Here is a 17,252-nt window from a genome sequence, read left to right as displayed (position 1 = left end):
ACACTTTGGGAGGCCAAGGCAACCAGTGTGACCAACAGGGAGAAACCATGCCTCTACTAAAAATACAAAATCAACCAGGCATGGTGGCACATGCCTGTAATCCTATGGAGGCTGAGGCAGGAGAATCACTTGAACCCAGGAGGCAGAGGTTGAGGTGAGCCAAGATCACACCATTGCAATCCACCCTGGGCAACAAAAGCAAAACTCTGTCTCAAAAAAAAAAAAAAAGACAAAAGAATCCATTTCTTGACAAAGGGGAAAAAAATCAAACTAACAAGAAACACATAAATTTATTATTAAAATTAATGCTAACCTCTTCATAACTAAAAATAGTTCTTCTCCAGAACTTATAGTTCACATTGACTAAAATTCTCATTTTATGTACTCATATATTTAGGTAGAACAACTTCCTAGAATAAATAATCTGCCCCTCCTTAACTCAGTAATTTTAAGAATGACCTATATTGGGCCGGGCGCGGTGGCACAGGCCTGTAATCCCAGCACTCTGGGAGACCAAGGCAAGCAGATCATGAGGTCAGGAGTCCAAGATCAGCCTGGCCAACATAGTGAAACACCATCTCTACTAAAAATACAAAAAAAATTTAGCTGGGCATGGTGGCATGTTCCTGTAATCCCAGCTACTTGGAGATTGCTTGAACCAGGACCCAGGAAGCGGAGGTTGCAGTGAGCCTAGACTGCACCACTGCACACCAGCCTGGACTACAGAGCAAGACTTCGTCACTGCCCCCACAAATACAAAAAAACAAAACACACACACACACACACACACAAATGACCTGTATTGATTTGATTAAACAGTAACCTATATGTAGGGCTATCTTCAAATCCCTAAAGGAAAATCACAATCAGTTCTTCCAGAGTTCCTAGTAATTTTATTCAAGAAAAATAAAGTTAAGATAAAAGGCATCCATGAGAGGACACAGGTTCACACCAAGGAAGAGTAAAAACGGAATTATTTATCACGTAGAGCGCAGATGGACACACAGTACACATTTAAAGCTTGTTTTATTACCCTATCAACAGCTTGGGGAAAACAACCTTCTGCTGTGTGCCACAAAGCTATAGTTGTCATCCCCAAATGTCAATACTAGAACAATCACTGTGATTTAACACATAATGGGCATAACTCTGCCTGTGCCATACAACAGTAACAGCGTTTTGTTTTACTTATAAAGTGCTTAAGACTGTCTGTTCCATGCAGGAAATCTTTCTACACATTTAGATTGACATGTACACCTAACCCACAGAATTCTAAGTATTTTTAAGAGTGACTGACCTCCTATTAGTGTAGCCTGATTTGGAGATGTTTACACAATCCCAGTGTCGTATCTCATTGGCCTGTTACTTCATCCAGAAACTGAAATTATATTTGTTCATCACATTCCACCGAGTTGTTAAACCACTTAAATGAAATACATATTATTTATCTGCTTTAAAAAGTGCTACACATGGGGCCAGGCACAGTGGCTCACACCTGAAATCCCAGCACTTTGGGAGGCCAATGTGGGTAGATCACTTGAGGTCAGGAGTTCAAGATCAGCCTGGTCAACAGGGTGAAACCCCCTCTCTACTAAAAACACAAAAATTAGCTGGGCATGGTGGCACACGCCTATAATCCCAGCTACTGGGGAGGCTGTGGCAAGAGAATTGCCTGAACCTGGGATGCAGAGGTCGCAGTGAGCCAAGATCACACCACTGCTCACCAACCTAGGTGACAGGGCAACACTCTATCTCAAAAAAAAAAAAAAAAAAAAAAAAAAGTGCTACACCAAGTGTAGTATTATTGTCATTATTATTAAGGATGGGCCCCAAAAGAACCATTTGGGTTACTATTAAATAAACTTTAATAATCTGATAATTTTGTGAAAGCCCTTGTGATATGGGAACCATATTACCATAATTTGTAATCTAAAAGATTCAAAATTGCTGGAGGGTAAAGCTCTTCTCTAAAGCCTCTAATGAAATAATGCCACAACAAATACATTTACAAAGGAAAGTGAGGAGCAGAGGAAGATGGAAATAAACACGTACAGAATTCTAATATGTTTCAGGTATTCTTTTAGGTGCTTTTATTTTTTATTTTTTTGAGACACAGTCTCACTCTGTTGCCCAGGCTCGAGTGCAATAGCACAATCTCTGCTCACTGTAACCTCCATCTCCCGGGTTCAAGTGATTCTCTTGCCTCAGCCTCCCAAGTAGCAGGGATTACAGGCATGTGCCACCACCCCTGGCTAATTTTGTATTTTTACAGAGACAGGGTTTCACCCTGTTGGCTGGGCTGGTTTTGAACTCCTGACTGCAAGTGATCCACTCGCTTGGTCCTCCCAAAGTGTTGGGATTACAGGCATGAGCCACCGTGCCCGGCCTGTTTTATGTGCTCTATGTCTCATTTCCATTAATCCAGTAATTTCATGAGGGAGGTACTATCCACATTTTACACGAAAAACAAAACAAAACAAAACAAAACTAAGTTCCAAGAGGTTAAATAACTTTTCCAGGTTATAAAATTACTCTCTGGTAAAGCCATTAATTCAAAGTTAAGTATATCTGATAGGAAAGTCTTGTGTACCACATGAATTTTCAATCTATACATTACATCAATAAAAGAATGGGTAACAAAAATCTGTTTTAACAGTAAAAACAAAAGATAAAAGTAAGAAGACTTAGTAACATATTAATGCCACTGAGTATTCCAAAAAAATTCTGACCGGGTAGAGAAAAATGATCCACAAAAGTGAGTTCTGAAAGACAAGAATAGGAAAAAAGGTTGGGGAGGGAGGAGGAAGAACACAGAAAGCCAAGAATGTCAGGCTACAGAATATGGATTTAGAAATTAGGGAACAATAAAAGGTGAGATAACTAATGAAAATTATGTTAAAAAAAAAAAAATTAATGTTGGACCAGGTGCGTTGGCTAATGCCTGTAATCCCAGCACTTTGGAAAACCAAGCAGAGAGGATCACCTGAGGTCAGGAGTTTGAGGCCAGCTTGGCCAACATGTGAAAACCGTCTCTGCTAAAATTACAAAAATCAGCTGGGTGTGGTGGAACACACCTGTAATCCCAGCTACTCAAGAGGCTGAGACAGGAGAATCACTTGCACCTGGGAGGCAGAGGTCATATGAGCCGAGATTTGCCACCACATAGCAGCCTAGGTGACAGCGAGACGCCATCTCAAAAACAGAAACAAAAACAAACAAATAAACAAAAAAGTAATGTTGGTCTAATTTAGAATTGTTTTGATTCGAAGAAGTGGACTAAAGTTAAGGGGCTGTAAGGTTGAACTGATAAAAGCCTGAACTTTAATATCGACTGTGAAAACAGAAGATCTGGAGTAGAACAGGATGTTAAAGGTAATGGGGAGAAGTCAATTAACAAATATTCAATTTATTCAACCCATCTGTCGACTGCTCCCTTTACCTATATTTTATCTTCACTTTATCATAACAGTGAAGAAAACCCCAATTAAAAACTTAATTGTTAGTCAGCAATCTCTTAAAATTTAGTATAAGAAGTTTACCTTCATGGCAAAGCTAGACGGCATCATATTCTTAGGCCACTCAAATTCTGTCGTATGAATTCGTATGCCAGATTCAAGTAAAAGTGTAGCTTTAAAGTCTGGTCTGTAGAAGAAAAAAGTCAAATTTTTCTTTAGGGCATATGCCAAACCTAACTGTGAAACAGACTTAAAATGCAGTTTTAAAAAAATGAGTAATCTCATATTTAATTACCAAAGAGAAAATAAGCCTATAAAATGTTCTTACTTTTGAAGACGAATAAGGTATGTCTTATTATCCACATCATAAACATTGTTCACTCTCATTCCTAGCAAGCTGCAGAGACAAAGGAAACATGTAACATATCACAAAATTGAAACATAAAACTACACGCATTTTAATAAAAGCTTCGAAAGAGCTGATCTTAGTCTCTAAGGATATGGTAGCCGGGGAGGAAAGTCCGAAAGCCATTTGGGCATTCAGCTCAAAACTTAAGAGTAAAGATTTAAAAACAAAAGTGGTCTATCAGCTCTAGGAACAAAGCTTGCGTCTTCAAAATGACCCAATCTGGGGGAAGAAATACAGTAAAATATAATCCAATTAATTTATTACAGGACAGGGGGAAAAAAAAACAAAAGATAAAAGGCGGCCCCCCCGAAAACATGACAAAGCTCACACCGCTGAATGATAGAAACCAGACTAGAATTCAGATCTCAGTCCAAATCTGCTCAATCCAGCTGAAACGGCGAAGCTCTCTCTTTCTGGGGTGAGAGGCGGGGAGTGTTCAAGAAACCGAGCCTCCAATCTGGAAACCTCTGGAGCAAATGACCATTCTGACGTCTCGTATTTTAAGAAACGTTTCCTGCCCAGTCCCGGCAACCCAGGCCAACAATGCAAGAGCGTCACGCTCGCAGGCCATGCCAGAGAGCTGGAAGGACGCGGGGAGTGGGGCACGAGGTGCCTGGGACCCCCAGGGTGTCCTGAGGGCCACAGGAAGGACACCACACGCCTGCCCACTCAGGCCTAACCAGGTCCACGGAAGCATATAAAATAAGGAAACACATCAAGCTGGGCTGTTTGCGCCACGGGCCCCCCCGGTCTCAGCCTCCTGCACTCCCCGCACGAGCCTGGTCACTTAGACAACTGTACCTAGCGTTCAGCTCCGCGAGTACGGCGCGGAGGTCGATGGTGCTAAAGCGCGTCTTCATGGTTAGGTCCGAGGGTCACTACCGCAATTCCCTCTACTGCCTGCCGGACTCGACGCCGCTTCTCTTCCGCGCAAGCGCACTTGGCGGAGATCTACGGCTGCGCAGAAGACCCAATATTCCTTGAGGCGAACGTACTTCGCGTTTCTGAAGACGTCGATTGTCAAGTTACAGTTGACTCTCTTCATTGTATCCAAACAATTCTAATAAAGATCCAAACCGTCCTCTTGAAACTGCACTCCTTCCTTGAACCCTTATGGAGCAGTCTGGTTACCTTGTCCGTAGTGTTTTGGGTTCAAGCCAGCCGTCATAGTGACCCCTGCTGGTCGAAACAATTTTCGAGGCGATTACCAGGAGTATTTCCCCACCGGGGGGGGACTGCAGGGCTCAGGACCCCTTCCTGCACGCTTACTTTGACATAAGATTTTGATATGTAACGAAACAGAACTGCTTCTGTCCTTCTAAGATTATCCTCAAAGATGAAGGCGAACTCTCAAAACGGAGTTCCTATTTTGATGGGACCGGCACTCCGAAGAAGCATTCTGCAGTTAATTACAGGATTCTCAAAGAACCTTTCTTGGTATCCCTGAGACTCAGCGCAGTTCCTGGTATACAATCGGTGCTCCATAAACACTTGGCAACATGAATATGCAAGTATTTAGCTAGATAATAGTGAAATAGAATAAAAATAAGACAAGATTCCCAACAGGGGTTGGGGTGGGAGAGGGGATTCACAGTGTAGCGAGGACAACGGTCCTGTAAGAATGTAAACTCTACATTTCTTTTGTCTTAGGATAGATGCATGGGAAGAAAGGATACTTTATAAGGTAAGAACTCAAAAGAGGCAGGGTCTCACTATGTTGCCCAGGCTGGAGTGCAGTGGCTATTCACAGGCGCGATCCCACTACTGATCAGCACGGGAGTTTTGACCTGCTCCGTTTCCGACCTGGGCCGGTTCACCCCTCCTTAGGCAACCTGGTGGTCCCCCGCTCCCGGGAGGTCACCATATTGATGCCGAACTTAGTGCGGACACCCGATCGGTATAGCGCACTACAGCCCAGAACTCCTGAACTCAAGGGATTCTCCAGCCTCAGCCTCCCAAATAGCTGGGACTACAGACACGCGCCACCGCGCCCGGCGCTTGGCGTCGCTGCAAAGAGCTATCAGAGGCTTGCAGGCTGCACATGATAGCAACCAGAATTCCTACCAGCAGGAGGCGACTCTAAACAGAAAGGGCGCTGTTGCTATTTCAGAACTGGTAACAGTAGATGCAAAAATGTCTATAGCACATAACTGCACAGCATTACTGTCATATGGTACAGTAAACCATACAGAATAGCCCTAAATATGAAAGCGTTTGCAAGAATGTGGAGAAAGGGATTTTTTTGTATGCTGTTGATGGGAATGTAAATTAGTACAGCCATTGCGTAAAACAGTATGAAGGCTTCTCACAAAATTAAGACTAGAATTACCATGTGATCTAGCAACAAAACCACTATCCTGAAGATATATCTGCACTCCCATGTTCAATGCAGCATTATTTACAATACCAAAGATATTGGGATAGTCTACTTTTCATAAATGGATGAATGAATAATGAATGCATATATATATGCACACACACACACACACACACACACACATACATACACTTGAATATTATTCAGCTTTTAAAAAAAGAAAGAAATATTGCTGTTTGCAACTGGCATAGATTTAACAACGTGGATGAACCTGGAGGACATTAAGCTAAGTGAAATAAGCAAGACACACACACATAAAAATACTGCATGATCTCACTTATAGGTGGAATCTAGAAGTTTCTCATAGAAACAGAGAGTAGAAACATGATTGCCAGGACTTGGGAAGTGGAGGAAATGGGAAGATATTGGTCAAAGTGCACAAACTTTCAGTTACAAGTTGAGTAAGTTCTGGAGACTTAATGTACAGCATGTTGATTTTATAGTTCATAGTAATGTATTGTATGCTTGAAATTTGCACAGAAACAGAAAACCAAATACCAGATGTGCTTACTTATAATTGAGAGCTGAATGATGAGAACACATGGACCCATGGAGGGGAACAACACACACTGGGGCCTATCAGAGGGTAAGGATGCAAGCAGGAAGAGAATCAGCAAAAATAACTAATGGGTACTAGGTTTAATACCTGGGTAATGAAATAACCTGTAAAACAAACCTCACAACACAAATTTACCTATTTAACAAACCAGCATGTATGCCCACTTAACTTAAAATAAAAGTCAAATTTTTAAAAACCCAGCAATTTGCTAAGAAAGTAGATCTCAAACACACACATACAAAGCGTGAGGTTATGGATGTGTTAACTGACTTGATTGCAGTAATCATCTCACAATGTATACATACATCAAAACATCACATGGCTGGGTAGGGTGGCTCACACCTGTAATTCCAACACCTTGGAAGGTCAAGGCTGGCAGATACCTTGAGCCCAGGAGTTCAAGACCAGCGTGGACAACAGAGTGAGGCCTCCTTGCCAATCTCTACAAAAAAAAAAAAAAATGCTTGGGGAAGCTGTCTAATTAGCCAGGCGTGCTGGCTCTTACCTATGGTCTCAGCTACAAGGGAGGCTGAGGCAAGAGGATCCCTTCAGCTCAGGAGGTCAAGGCTGCAGTGAGCCATGATTGTGCCACCATACTCCAGCTTCAGAGTAAGACCCTGTTTCAAAAAAGAAAAAGTCAAATATACATCTCAAATATATGCAAATTTTATTTGTTGCCTTAATTCATTTTACACTGCTATAACAGTACACCACAAACTGAGCAATTTATAAAGAACATAAACTTCTTGCCTCACACTGCTGGAGACTGGGAGGTCCAAGATCAACGAGCTGGCATCTTGCAAGGGCTTTCTTGATGTTACATCCCATGATAGAAGAGCAACGAGAGGATGAGAGAGAGAGACAAGAGGACCAAAAAATCATTCCCATTTATTTTGCCAGTAGTCCTAAATTGAGCCCCAGGCACTGTTTTATATCAGATATTTTAGTCTCTTATAAGCTTAGCATCAACCACCACTATGTTTGCCCTCATCAATAGACATCTGGGATCTAGAATGAGATGGGATGTTTCAGTCCTAAGCTTAGATAGTAAATCAGAGACAGAATACTTTGTTGTGTACTGGGGAATACTATTTTCCAAGAAAAACATATAGATTGGACAAGCAGAATAGTGAAATTCAATTGAAACCATGTAATGCAAGAAATAGTTGTGGTTCTTCTGGGTAAAAATAATGCTAAATTTTGTTATTTATAAAACCCCAAGGGTTACAGAAAGCATTAATGAGAAAATTTTAGGGTAATGGATTAAATCTTAATATAAGGAAGAACTTTCTGGTAGTCAAGACTGTTCAAATATTATTCAGGGATATATTCAGGCATTAAAACCAGAAAGAATAACAAGATAATGCCACAAAGTCAGAATAATGGTTATTTCTAAAAGGGAAAGTATTGGATATAGGTTTCTGGGATGCAGGCAAAGTTCTATTTTTAAATGCCATTATACAGTTTCTCACTTTATAAATTCCTTAAACTTATATTATGTGTATGTCTTATACACAGTTTCATATGTATGACACAGCTCACAAGTTTAAAAAACAAAACAGCCAGGCACAGTGGCTCACACCTGTAATCCCAGCCCTTTGGGAGGCTGAGGCCGGTAAATCAGTTGAGCTCAGAAGTTCAAGACCAGCCTGTGTAACATGTTGAAATCAAGTCTCTACAAAAAGTATAAGAAGCTAGCCAAGCATGGTGGCATGCACCTGTAGTCCCAGCTACTAGGGAGGGTGAGGTGGCAGCATCACCTCAGCCAGGAGGTTGGGGCTGCAGTGAGCTCTGAGTGTGCCACTGCACTCTAGCCTAGGTGATTGGGCAAGACCCCGTCTCAAACAAAACCAAACAAATTTTTAAATTAAGTTAAAGAGGCTGGGTGTTAAACTTTAACTTTAAATTAAGTTAAAGTGGCTGGCTCCCACCTGTAATCCCAGCATTTTGGGACGCTGAGGTGGGCACAGATCCCCTGAGATCAGGAGTTTAAGACCAGCCTGGACAACCTGGTGAAACCCTGCCTCTACCAAAAATACAAAAAAACTAGCTAGTGGTGATACACACCTGTAATCCTAACTTCTGGGGAGGCTGAGGCAGAAGAATCACTTGAAGCTGGAAGGTGAAGGTTGCAGCGAACCGAGATCATACCACTATACTCCAGCCTGGGTGACAGAGCAAGAGAGACTGTCTCAGAAAAAAAATAAAAAAAAGAAGAAGTTAAGAATAGGTATGATAAAAATTTTAAATGGCCACACATTCTTTAACACCCATGAAGTAGGTTCTGCTGTCTTCCCATCTTTGAATCTAGGCTGGCCTGTGATTCCTTTGACCAACAAAGCACAGCAAACAGAAGTGATACCATGCTATTTTTGGCTCTAGCCTTTAGACTTGTAGCTTCCAGCTTGGCCTCCTGAAGCTTGAGTCACTATATTAGAAGTCTAATACCCTACTGTAGAGAGGCCTTGAGACTACAGGGAGAGGGAGAGGAGCATGTCTTTACAGCCAAGCCTGCCAAGGCAGAGGCATGTGAATTAAGTCATCTTAATTAGACCAGCCTACAGATTAGACCAGCTGAATACCACGATCGACTTCACCTGGAGCAGAAGAATTGTTCAATAGAGATTTGCTCTAAATTCCTGACTCTCAAAATCATGAAATGTAATAAAATGGTTGTTTTTTCAAACTAGTAAATGTTGGAATAGTTTGTTATACTCAATAAATTACACAAAAAGAGGCAGATTTAAGCAAATACATTTAAAAAGAAAGAGTTCTGCTAAATTAAATTTGGAGTAAGGCTGCTGTGTACCTTGAGTCCATAATACTGCACAACAATCTAATTTGGTATGTAAATAAATTGAAAGTTTAGGAGTATATTATTGAAACAAATAGCTGAGTCTCAGCCATCAATCACAGCTGCCGAGCTCTAGGTAATCACAGGATGCAAAATGATCCAACCATGTCCAAGAAAGGCAAACACTGAGCTGTAACCAACCAAGCTGTTTCAGTATTTCACTTCCTTTCTCTATCTGTGACTACTCCCTGCTCACAACATGAAACTCTCTGAACTTCTTCTGGATCTGTCCTATTCATGAATCATTCTTTCTTCAAAAAAATTCTGAAAATTTTAATTTGTCTGAAGGGTTTTTTTTTTTCATTTTTTATTTTTATTATTTAGAGACAGGGTTTCACCATGTTGGTCAGGCTGGTCTCAAACTTCTGACCTCAGGTAGTTCACCCACCTCAGCCTCCCAAAGTGCTGGGATTACAGGCATGAGCCACCACACCCGGCCTGAGGTTGGTTTTTTTTTTTGTTGTTGTTGTTGTTTGTTTTTTAAACAGCTCTCATATTACTAGTAAACAAATTTAAGCTGGGCATAGTGGCATATGCCTACAGTTCCAATCGCTTGGAAGGTGGTGGCAAAAGTCTTGAGCCCAGGAGTGAGGCTGCACTGAGCTATGATCTATGATTATGCCACTGCAATCCAGCAGCCTGGTGATGGAGTGAGACCTCATCTCTAAAAAGACCAACAAAAAACAAAAACAAAAACAAATTTAGAATTTTAGAATAAGAAAACATTGTTTTGGACAAATGATGTTATTTTTAAATCAGTGAAGTATGTACTCTAAAAGTATGTGAATATTTATGTGAATATATATATATGTTCTTGGCATGAATGAGACCCTTCAAAGCAAAACACCAAAAGCAGAAACCATAAAGAGTTAGATTAATACATCTGAATACATAAAAGTTTCAAGTCGCTATACGTCAAAAATATTCCACCATAACACTAATCTTAACCCTAAACATAATTAAAAACTTAAAAGTATAGTCCACACACACAGGAAAAAATATCAATGTGAAAATGTGTTCAACATAAAGGTTTTTTTTTAAGCACAAGTATGCTAAAGAAGACAGTTCCTGGCCGGGTGCAGTGGCTCACGCCTGTAATCCCAGCACTTTGGGAGGCTGAGGCAGGTGCATCCCTTGAGGTCAGGAGTTCAAACAGACAGTTACTGAAATAATACACTTCTGACCTCACAGTTTTGTCAGGTACAGACAGAGCTTGATTCCCCCCATATATTACCTTCCTATTCTGTGGTAATTTGCTGAATCAAATTACCACAAATTTAGAGGCTTAAACAACATAAACGTATTATTATTATTATTATTACTGAGATGGGGTCTCACTCTGTCCCCCTGGCTGGAGTGCAGTGGCACACTAATGGCTCACTGCAGCCTCAACTTCCTGGGCTCAGATTAGCCTCCCTGGTAGCTGTGACTACAGGAACGCACCACCACGCATGGTTAATTTTCATATTTTTTGTAGAGACAGCTTTTCACCATGTTGTGCAGGCCGGTCTTGAACTCCCAGGCTCAAACAATCCACCTGCCTTGGCCTCTCAAAAGGCTGGGAATTACCAGTGTGAGCCACCGCATCTGGCCAAGTTTATTACTTAAGAGTTCCGGAGGTCAGAAGTACCAAATGGGTGAGTAGGGCTGCATTCCTTCTGCAAGCTCTTGAAGAGAATCCCTTTCCTTTCCTTTTCCAGCTTCAGGGGCTATCCACATTCCTTCATAAGTTAGCACATAGACAGCTTTAGGGAGGGGGTCATTATGTTGCCTGTGACATCTCAGTTCTCCAAAGCTGGGTTCTCCCAGAGGTCATGCAAGAGACTCAGGGAAGTAAGAACCCCAGGTCTGATAGAGGCACCTACTCAAGTGCAGTTCTTACATCCACAGCTAAGTCATTCTGGGTCCAATTCAGGAATCCATTTAGTGAAAAACAAAAGAGATCCAAAAACTAGCCTGGTGTGATGGTGCCTGTAATCCCAGCTACTGGAGAGGCTTGAGGCAGGAGAATCACTTGAACCCGGGAGGCAGAGGTTGCAGTGAGTGAAGATTGTGCCACAGAACTCCAACCTGACCACAGAGTGAGACTCTGTCTCAAAAAAAAAAAAAGAAGTTTGCCAAAATTATTTTGCTTCCTATTTTGAAGGTGGTGAGAAGGTAAAGCTGTTTTTGTTTTTTTTTTTTAAATAGCATCTCTACCTATTTTCATTTAATAAAAATGCATTATGTGGAGGTGATTTTTTAATTCTCGAAAAGTTGTCCTGAAGAACTGAAATAAGACTTATTCCATGTGGTTGAGAGGGCAGACCCAGAAGTAACCATGGGGGAGAGATCTGCTCGATTCAAAGAGACTCTTTTCTGACAGTTATCCTTGTTCAAAATGCAATGAACTACCTCAGAAAAGGCGGGGGGGGGGGGATAGAAATAGCTTGATAAAAAATTTAGTGCAGTGCTTCATGTTATAGACAGTGAGGAAAATCTGTGTTTAGTGCTTAGAGTCTTTAAATTCCTAATGAATTATCAGATTAATGTTAAGACTGATGTGAATGCTTAACCGATTTCCACTGGCTCTAAAATGCCTGAATTTAACAGTAAGCCCTTCAAAATAGTTATTTCATGCAGATGAAACTTCTCATGACAAACCACCAAGAACTTTTGAAAAATGTAAAGGCTGTCTTCTTTCACAGCTTATTCACTTATTATTATGATTTTTTAAATGAGGCATGATTATGAGACATGCTCAAGGACAGCTCAGTGGAGGATGCAGAGGTTTTTGCTCTCATTAACACTGGGTTCCAGACCCAGGCCGCTAGGCGCATTCTTTAAACTCCCTTTGCTTCAGTGACTTTTCAGAGTCTAGGTGCCGTTACCTTTTGGCAATCCGACGGAGAGAGAAGCAAGCGGGGAGGCAGGGCGACGAATTCTGCCACGCTGGCCCCTCACCTCTGGTATCACAGGGCGTTCTGGGTTCCTCTGAGAGGAGTTTTTCCCTTACAAGGAGGCAGTAGTGGGGTTCCTCATCGGAAGGTTAGTCCTACCTGTAGGCGAGTAGAACTAAAGACTTGGTATGAAAGACTGTTGCTGATGAGCGCGTCTTTGGTCCGCAGGATTCTAAAGCAAAACCCTTGACAGGAGAGGGGTGACAGAAGCTGACATCCGTGACAGGCGGTGGGGAGGGAAGCTCACGTCAGGTCAGTGCAGACGCGTAGAGTTGGAACCTGCAGGCGGCATCCAGGACGGCGGTGGGAAGAACTCGGCAATTCTGAAAAAGAACGTACTTTTCGCTCTCTGTGGTCCGGCGGCCATTTTTTCCGACTGCCTGTGGGTAAACGAGCAACCCCTGTTGGTTCCGAGGGTAATAACACCTTTTCGCAGAGACGTTCTGAATATAAACCGGTAGGGGGCAGTGATGAGGCGGTTACAAGTCCGCGAGTATCCCGTCAACTTGGTGACTTTTGACGCCAAAGGAAACGTTAAATAGCGGATAAATAGAAGAGTGGAGCGAGAAAGGCAACCATAAACCCCAGTAACATCTATTTTTTAATTTTTTTTTCCTTTAGAGAAAAAGAGGGCTCCTCTTTTAATGCACACATTAGTAAGTTTCTGAATACGTATGAACCTGAAAGGAGGCAAATTTCTTAACTTTCAAAGACATAGTCCAATTACCTTAATGAGAGAGGGGGGCAAAAGAGACAGGGTCTCGCTATGTTGCCCAGGCTGGAGTGCAGTGGCTATTCACAGGCGCGATCCCACTACTGATCAGCACGGGAGTTTTGACCTGCTCCGTTTCCGACCTGGGCCGGTTCACCCCTCCTTAGGCAACCTGGTGGTCCCCCGCTCCCGGGAGGTCACCATATTGATGCCGAACTTAGTGCGGACACCCGATCGGCATAGCGCACTGCAGCCCAGAACTCCTGGGCTCAAGCGATCCTCCCACCTCAGCCTCCCGAGTAGCTGGGACTACAGGCACGCGCCACCGCGCCCGGCGGTAGGAGACGCTGCGAAAAGCTACTAAAAGCTGCAGTGCGGTGACGTCACCGGGGGAGGCGTGGGCGTCGGGCCGGGCGACGTGAGCTTGGACACGCCCACACTGGGCGGTCTGGAGGCTCCGCTAGTGTGGCAGCGTCTGAGCTGGGCGGCCATTTCTGCCTCACAGGGCTGGGACCCCGGAATCTTACCCGCGCGGTCGCGGCCGCGGCTCTCGGTGTTTTGATCCGAACACCGCGTTCCCGCTTAACAGAAATTCGTCCGTGTGCGCTTCATGCTCACAGCGTGGCGTCCAGACGTGCAGCGAGGGAAACAAAGAAACGCAATAACGTGGTCCCTCGGCGCTGATCGCTTCAGCAGGGCTTAAATATGTGCTGCGTCTTTTTGGGACCGTTACTTAAGAGGCAACCATCTGGCTCGAAATCTTCCATTATTCTCAGCAAGCATTTAGGAGGTGACTGCACTGTCAGGAGGGCAAGCATTTAGGAGGTGACTGCACTGTCAGGAGGATAACCCACAGCAGCAGAGGCTGGGAGTCTGCACAGTGCCGAGGTCAGTTCAGTCTTCCCTACTCGAACGAAGGCAGCCTGGAGCAACTGTTGACGTCCTTGCCCTGCATGTTAGTTGCCCGTTGCTTTTCGAGAAAAAGCAAGTATCGAGGTATATTGGTGGAAAAATTTGCATTTGGTACCCTGAAGTCTTTTTTGGGACATGCTTAAGTTAAGAAGGGATAGAGGAGAGGAAAGAAAAAATCATTTTCGACCATACAACTGCCAAAGCAGACCTTCCGTTTGTCCTCAATCTATAATCTTTTCCTCACCCCCCGTGTTTCCTAAAAACCAGTCCAGACTTTCTCGTCCACCTCCATCCTTGTAGCAGATAACTTTGCTCCCTCCTTCATGGATAAATCGAAGGCCATCAGACAAAAACTTTTCAACTCCTTGCTAGTCTCTCCTCCTCTAAATTTATCTTTACATCTTCAGAGAAGAGCACCCTTCTGTTTTCCCTTCCTACCTCAAACCCAATAGGTCAAAATTCCTCATTTTCACCCATCCTATCTCTCTTTCACTTACCTAGATTCTGATTTTTCTTCTAAAACAAAACAAAACAACAAAATCCTCCTTTGACCTTGCATATCTTTCTAAATGAAATCTCTGTTATTTTCATGGCTGTACTTCTTCAAAGCATGTTCTACAATTGCTACATTCGCTTCTTAACCTTCTGTCTTCTGTCCATAGCCTACGAATCCACTGAAACTATTCTAGCTAAGGCTGCCATACCCAAGCCTCCTACTTGGGAGGTCTAAGGAACCCTTTCTGACATAGGTGACATTGTTGTACCCGAACGAGTCAAGGAATGAGCCACACTCTGAGATTGAATTATGAGTCCTTTATTATGCCAGCGACCAAGAGGTGGCTAACGGCCAAAATTCTCTCAGTCCCTAAGAAAAAGTTAGGTGGTCTTTTATACCCTAGTTTTAAAAGGGAAGGGGAACCTAGCTGAAGTAAATTTTTCACAAAAGCAGAGTAAGCAAAAAGTTAAAAGATAAACTGGTACCTGAGAAATAAAACAGTGCCAGGTGTGAGGGGTAAAGCTGTCATGAAAGACATACAAGTTACGGATAATGGGGGCTCTGGGCGCTCGACAGCACCTGCATTCCCAGGCTCTGCTGGTACTACTTAACTCGGCCTCTTATCAACACATGGATTCCTGGAGGTGCCCAGTGCCAGCCTGCCCCAGCTACATACTATAGTTACATACTTAATGGAGGGAAAATAACTGAAATGAAGAAGCTAAGATGGAGTCTGTCTGGCTCAAGAAGCTAACATAAAATCTGAACACCTTTTAGTCTGAGAAAGAGTTAGTTTTAGCTGGCAGAAAGGAGGTTATCATAACATAATTTACCACCACCGCCAATCTCTGTCACTTGTGACTGCTCTTTCCTTCCTGAATATATCTTCTCTCTGGTTCTTGTTCACAGCCCCTGATATTTCCTCCCAGGCTCGCTCCATTGCCCATGAAACAAATGTTTTTGTTCCTTGCAGTTCCCTCCTAAATGTTCTCTGTTCTCTCACCGTGTTCTTTATGAGTGATCTAATCAATTCTCAAGGCTCTCGGATCTATAGTTCCCATCTCATGTTGTTTCCAGAGCTTCAGATTCACATATTTAGTTGCCTTCTGGAGGTCACCTTGAACTCATTCAGAACTTCAATTTCAACATTGGCAAAACTGATTGTCTTCTCCTCTTCCTCCAAACTTGCCCAATCTTTCTGTATTCTCACTTGCTGTCAATATGTTTAGTTGCTCTTTTCAGAACTCTCAGAGTCATCCTTGACTACTATTTCATTCATTCAATACCAAATACTTACTTTTTACTTATCCAATGACAGGCACTGTGCTAGGTGATAGAGATGTGGTGGTGAAGAAGAGAGACACAGTGGAAGAGACAGACAAAAACTTAGCAAAAGAATTATAATTTCAAACTGTGATACGTACTGGTGATATAAAAAATGGTAGCAGCAAACAGGTAGGGCACCTACTTTCCAGAATGTGTCAGGTAAGCCTCTTTTAGAAGTATCATTTAAATTAGGGCCTGAAGAATGAGGCATCAGTTAAGGTGCTTTGATTGCAAACAAGGACTGTCTGTAAACTGAAGTAAACGAACCTCTCTTTAGGAAATTCAGAAGAAAGAAAGTTACCTCAAGAAAGTTGGTCAGAAGAAAATGGGCAGATCATGAAATGTTAGTTGTCTCCCAAGGTCGGTTCTTCCCTTTTACAACGCTAATACTTCGTTATTTGGGCACATGAAATCCCAGCTAGAGACCACATTACCTGTCTGCCTAACAACCAAGTGTGGTCAAGTTCTCACCAATGGAATATGAACGAAAGCTGTATGTGCACTCTGCATCACTTGCTTAAAAAAATCGGTTGCCCTCTACTTCTGCTCTTTTGCCCTTCTCCAGCACTAGGTGGCGCCAGTGCAGATCTACTGCAGCGACCCACCTTTAAACCATGCAAATTAGGAAAAATATGAAGCATCAAGACGAAAGAAACCAGGGATTACAGAAGAGGCAGGATTCAAAACAAAACAAAAACGAAACCAAAATAAAACGAAAACAGACAGAAAGCAGAGTACATGGATGAATTAATGAAGTTGATTCACCCTACAGCCTCCACCACTCCTACTTCTGGATTGTTACATGAGAAATAAGCTTCTGTCTCACTTAACTCACTATATTTTGAGGCCTCTTTATTATTGCAGTATATTCTGTACTCTAACCTAATAGAGGGAAATTCGCAGAAGAAAATCGTGGATAACCAAAATTCAGAAAGAGCAGGAATCAAAAGAGCTCCAGGTATCTAAAGGGCACTGCCACGGGATGAATCATCCTCAGTTTCCTCTAAGAAGAGTCTGATTTTCTAGTTTGAGTTCTGCATTCTTCTACAATCTGTATTTATATGCATACCTATTTTTATTTTTAAAATTCTATTTTTTTGAGATGGAGTTTTGCTCTTCTTGCTCAAGCTGGAGTGCAATGGCACAATCTGGTCTCACTGCAACCTTTGCCTCCCAGGTTCAAGCACTTCTCCTGCCTCAGCCTCCCGAGTAG

General features: G+C 42.6%; 1 protein-coding gene and 1 long non-coding RNA gene across 11 annotated transcripts in view; one reads left to right on the top strand and one right to left on the bottom strand.

Annotated features, from left to right (window-relative positions):
• The window catches only part of NEMF (nuclear export mediator factor), a 79,527-nt gene extending 65,885 nt beyond the window's left edge, over nucleotides 1–13,642 (bottom strand). For 2 of the 10 annotated variants that reach the window (XM_074393980.1, XM_074393982.1), the window contains exons 1-7: nucleotides 12,693–12,977; nucleotides 8,868–8,987; nucleotides 7,551–7,610; nucleotides 7,306–7,417; nucleotides 4,666–5,383; nucleotides 3,784–3,852; nucleotides 3,540–3,642 (exon numbers count right to left, since the gene is read on the bottom strand). In XM_074393980.1, coding sequence (XP_074250081.1) covers nucleotides 3,540–3,642; nucleotides 3,784–3,852; nucleotides 4,666–4,724 — 231 coding nt within the window. In that variant the 5' untranslated portion in view covers nucleotides 4,725–5,383; nucleotides 7,306–7,417; nucleotides 7,551–7,610; nucleotides 8,868–8,987; nucleotides 12,693–12,977. Of the gene's footprint in view, nucleotides 1–3,539; nucleotides 3,643–3,783; nucleotides 3,853–4,665; nucleotides 5,384–7,305; nucleotides 7,418–7,550; nucleotides 7,611–8,867; nucleotides 8,988–12,524; nucleotides 12,979–13,320 lie in introns of those variants that run through there. The other 8 variants (XM_074393976.1, XM_074393973.1, XM_074393974.1 and 5 more) reach the window with 8 other exon arrangements.
• Nucleotides 13,643–13,780: 138 nt separating this feature from the next.
• Nucleotides 13,781–16,869, top strand: LOC141583625 (uncharacterized). Its single transcript, XR_012516324.1, has 2 exons — nucleotides 13,781–14,301; nucleotides 16,317–16,869. It is a non-coding gene; the product is annotated as an uncharacterized LOC141583625 (long non-coding RNA).
• Nucleotides 16,870–17,252: the final 383 nt, after the last annotated feature.

Source organism: Saimiri boliviensis, chromosome 2, assembly GCF_048565385.1.
Source record: "Saimiri boliviensis isolate mSaiBol1 chromosome 2, mSaiBol1.pri, whole genome shotgun sequence".
Lineage (NCBI taxonomy): Eukaryota > Metazoa > Chordata > Mammalia > Primates > Cebidae > Saimiri > Saimiri boliviensis.
Note: the sequence above shows the minus strand (reverse complement) of the source record. Positions and strands in the feature narration are given on the sequence as shown.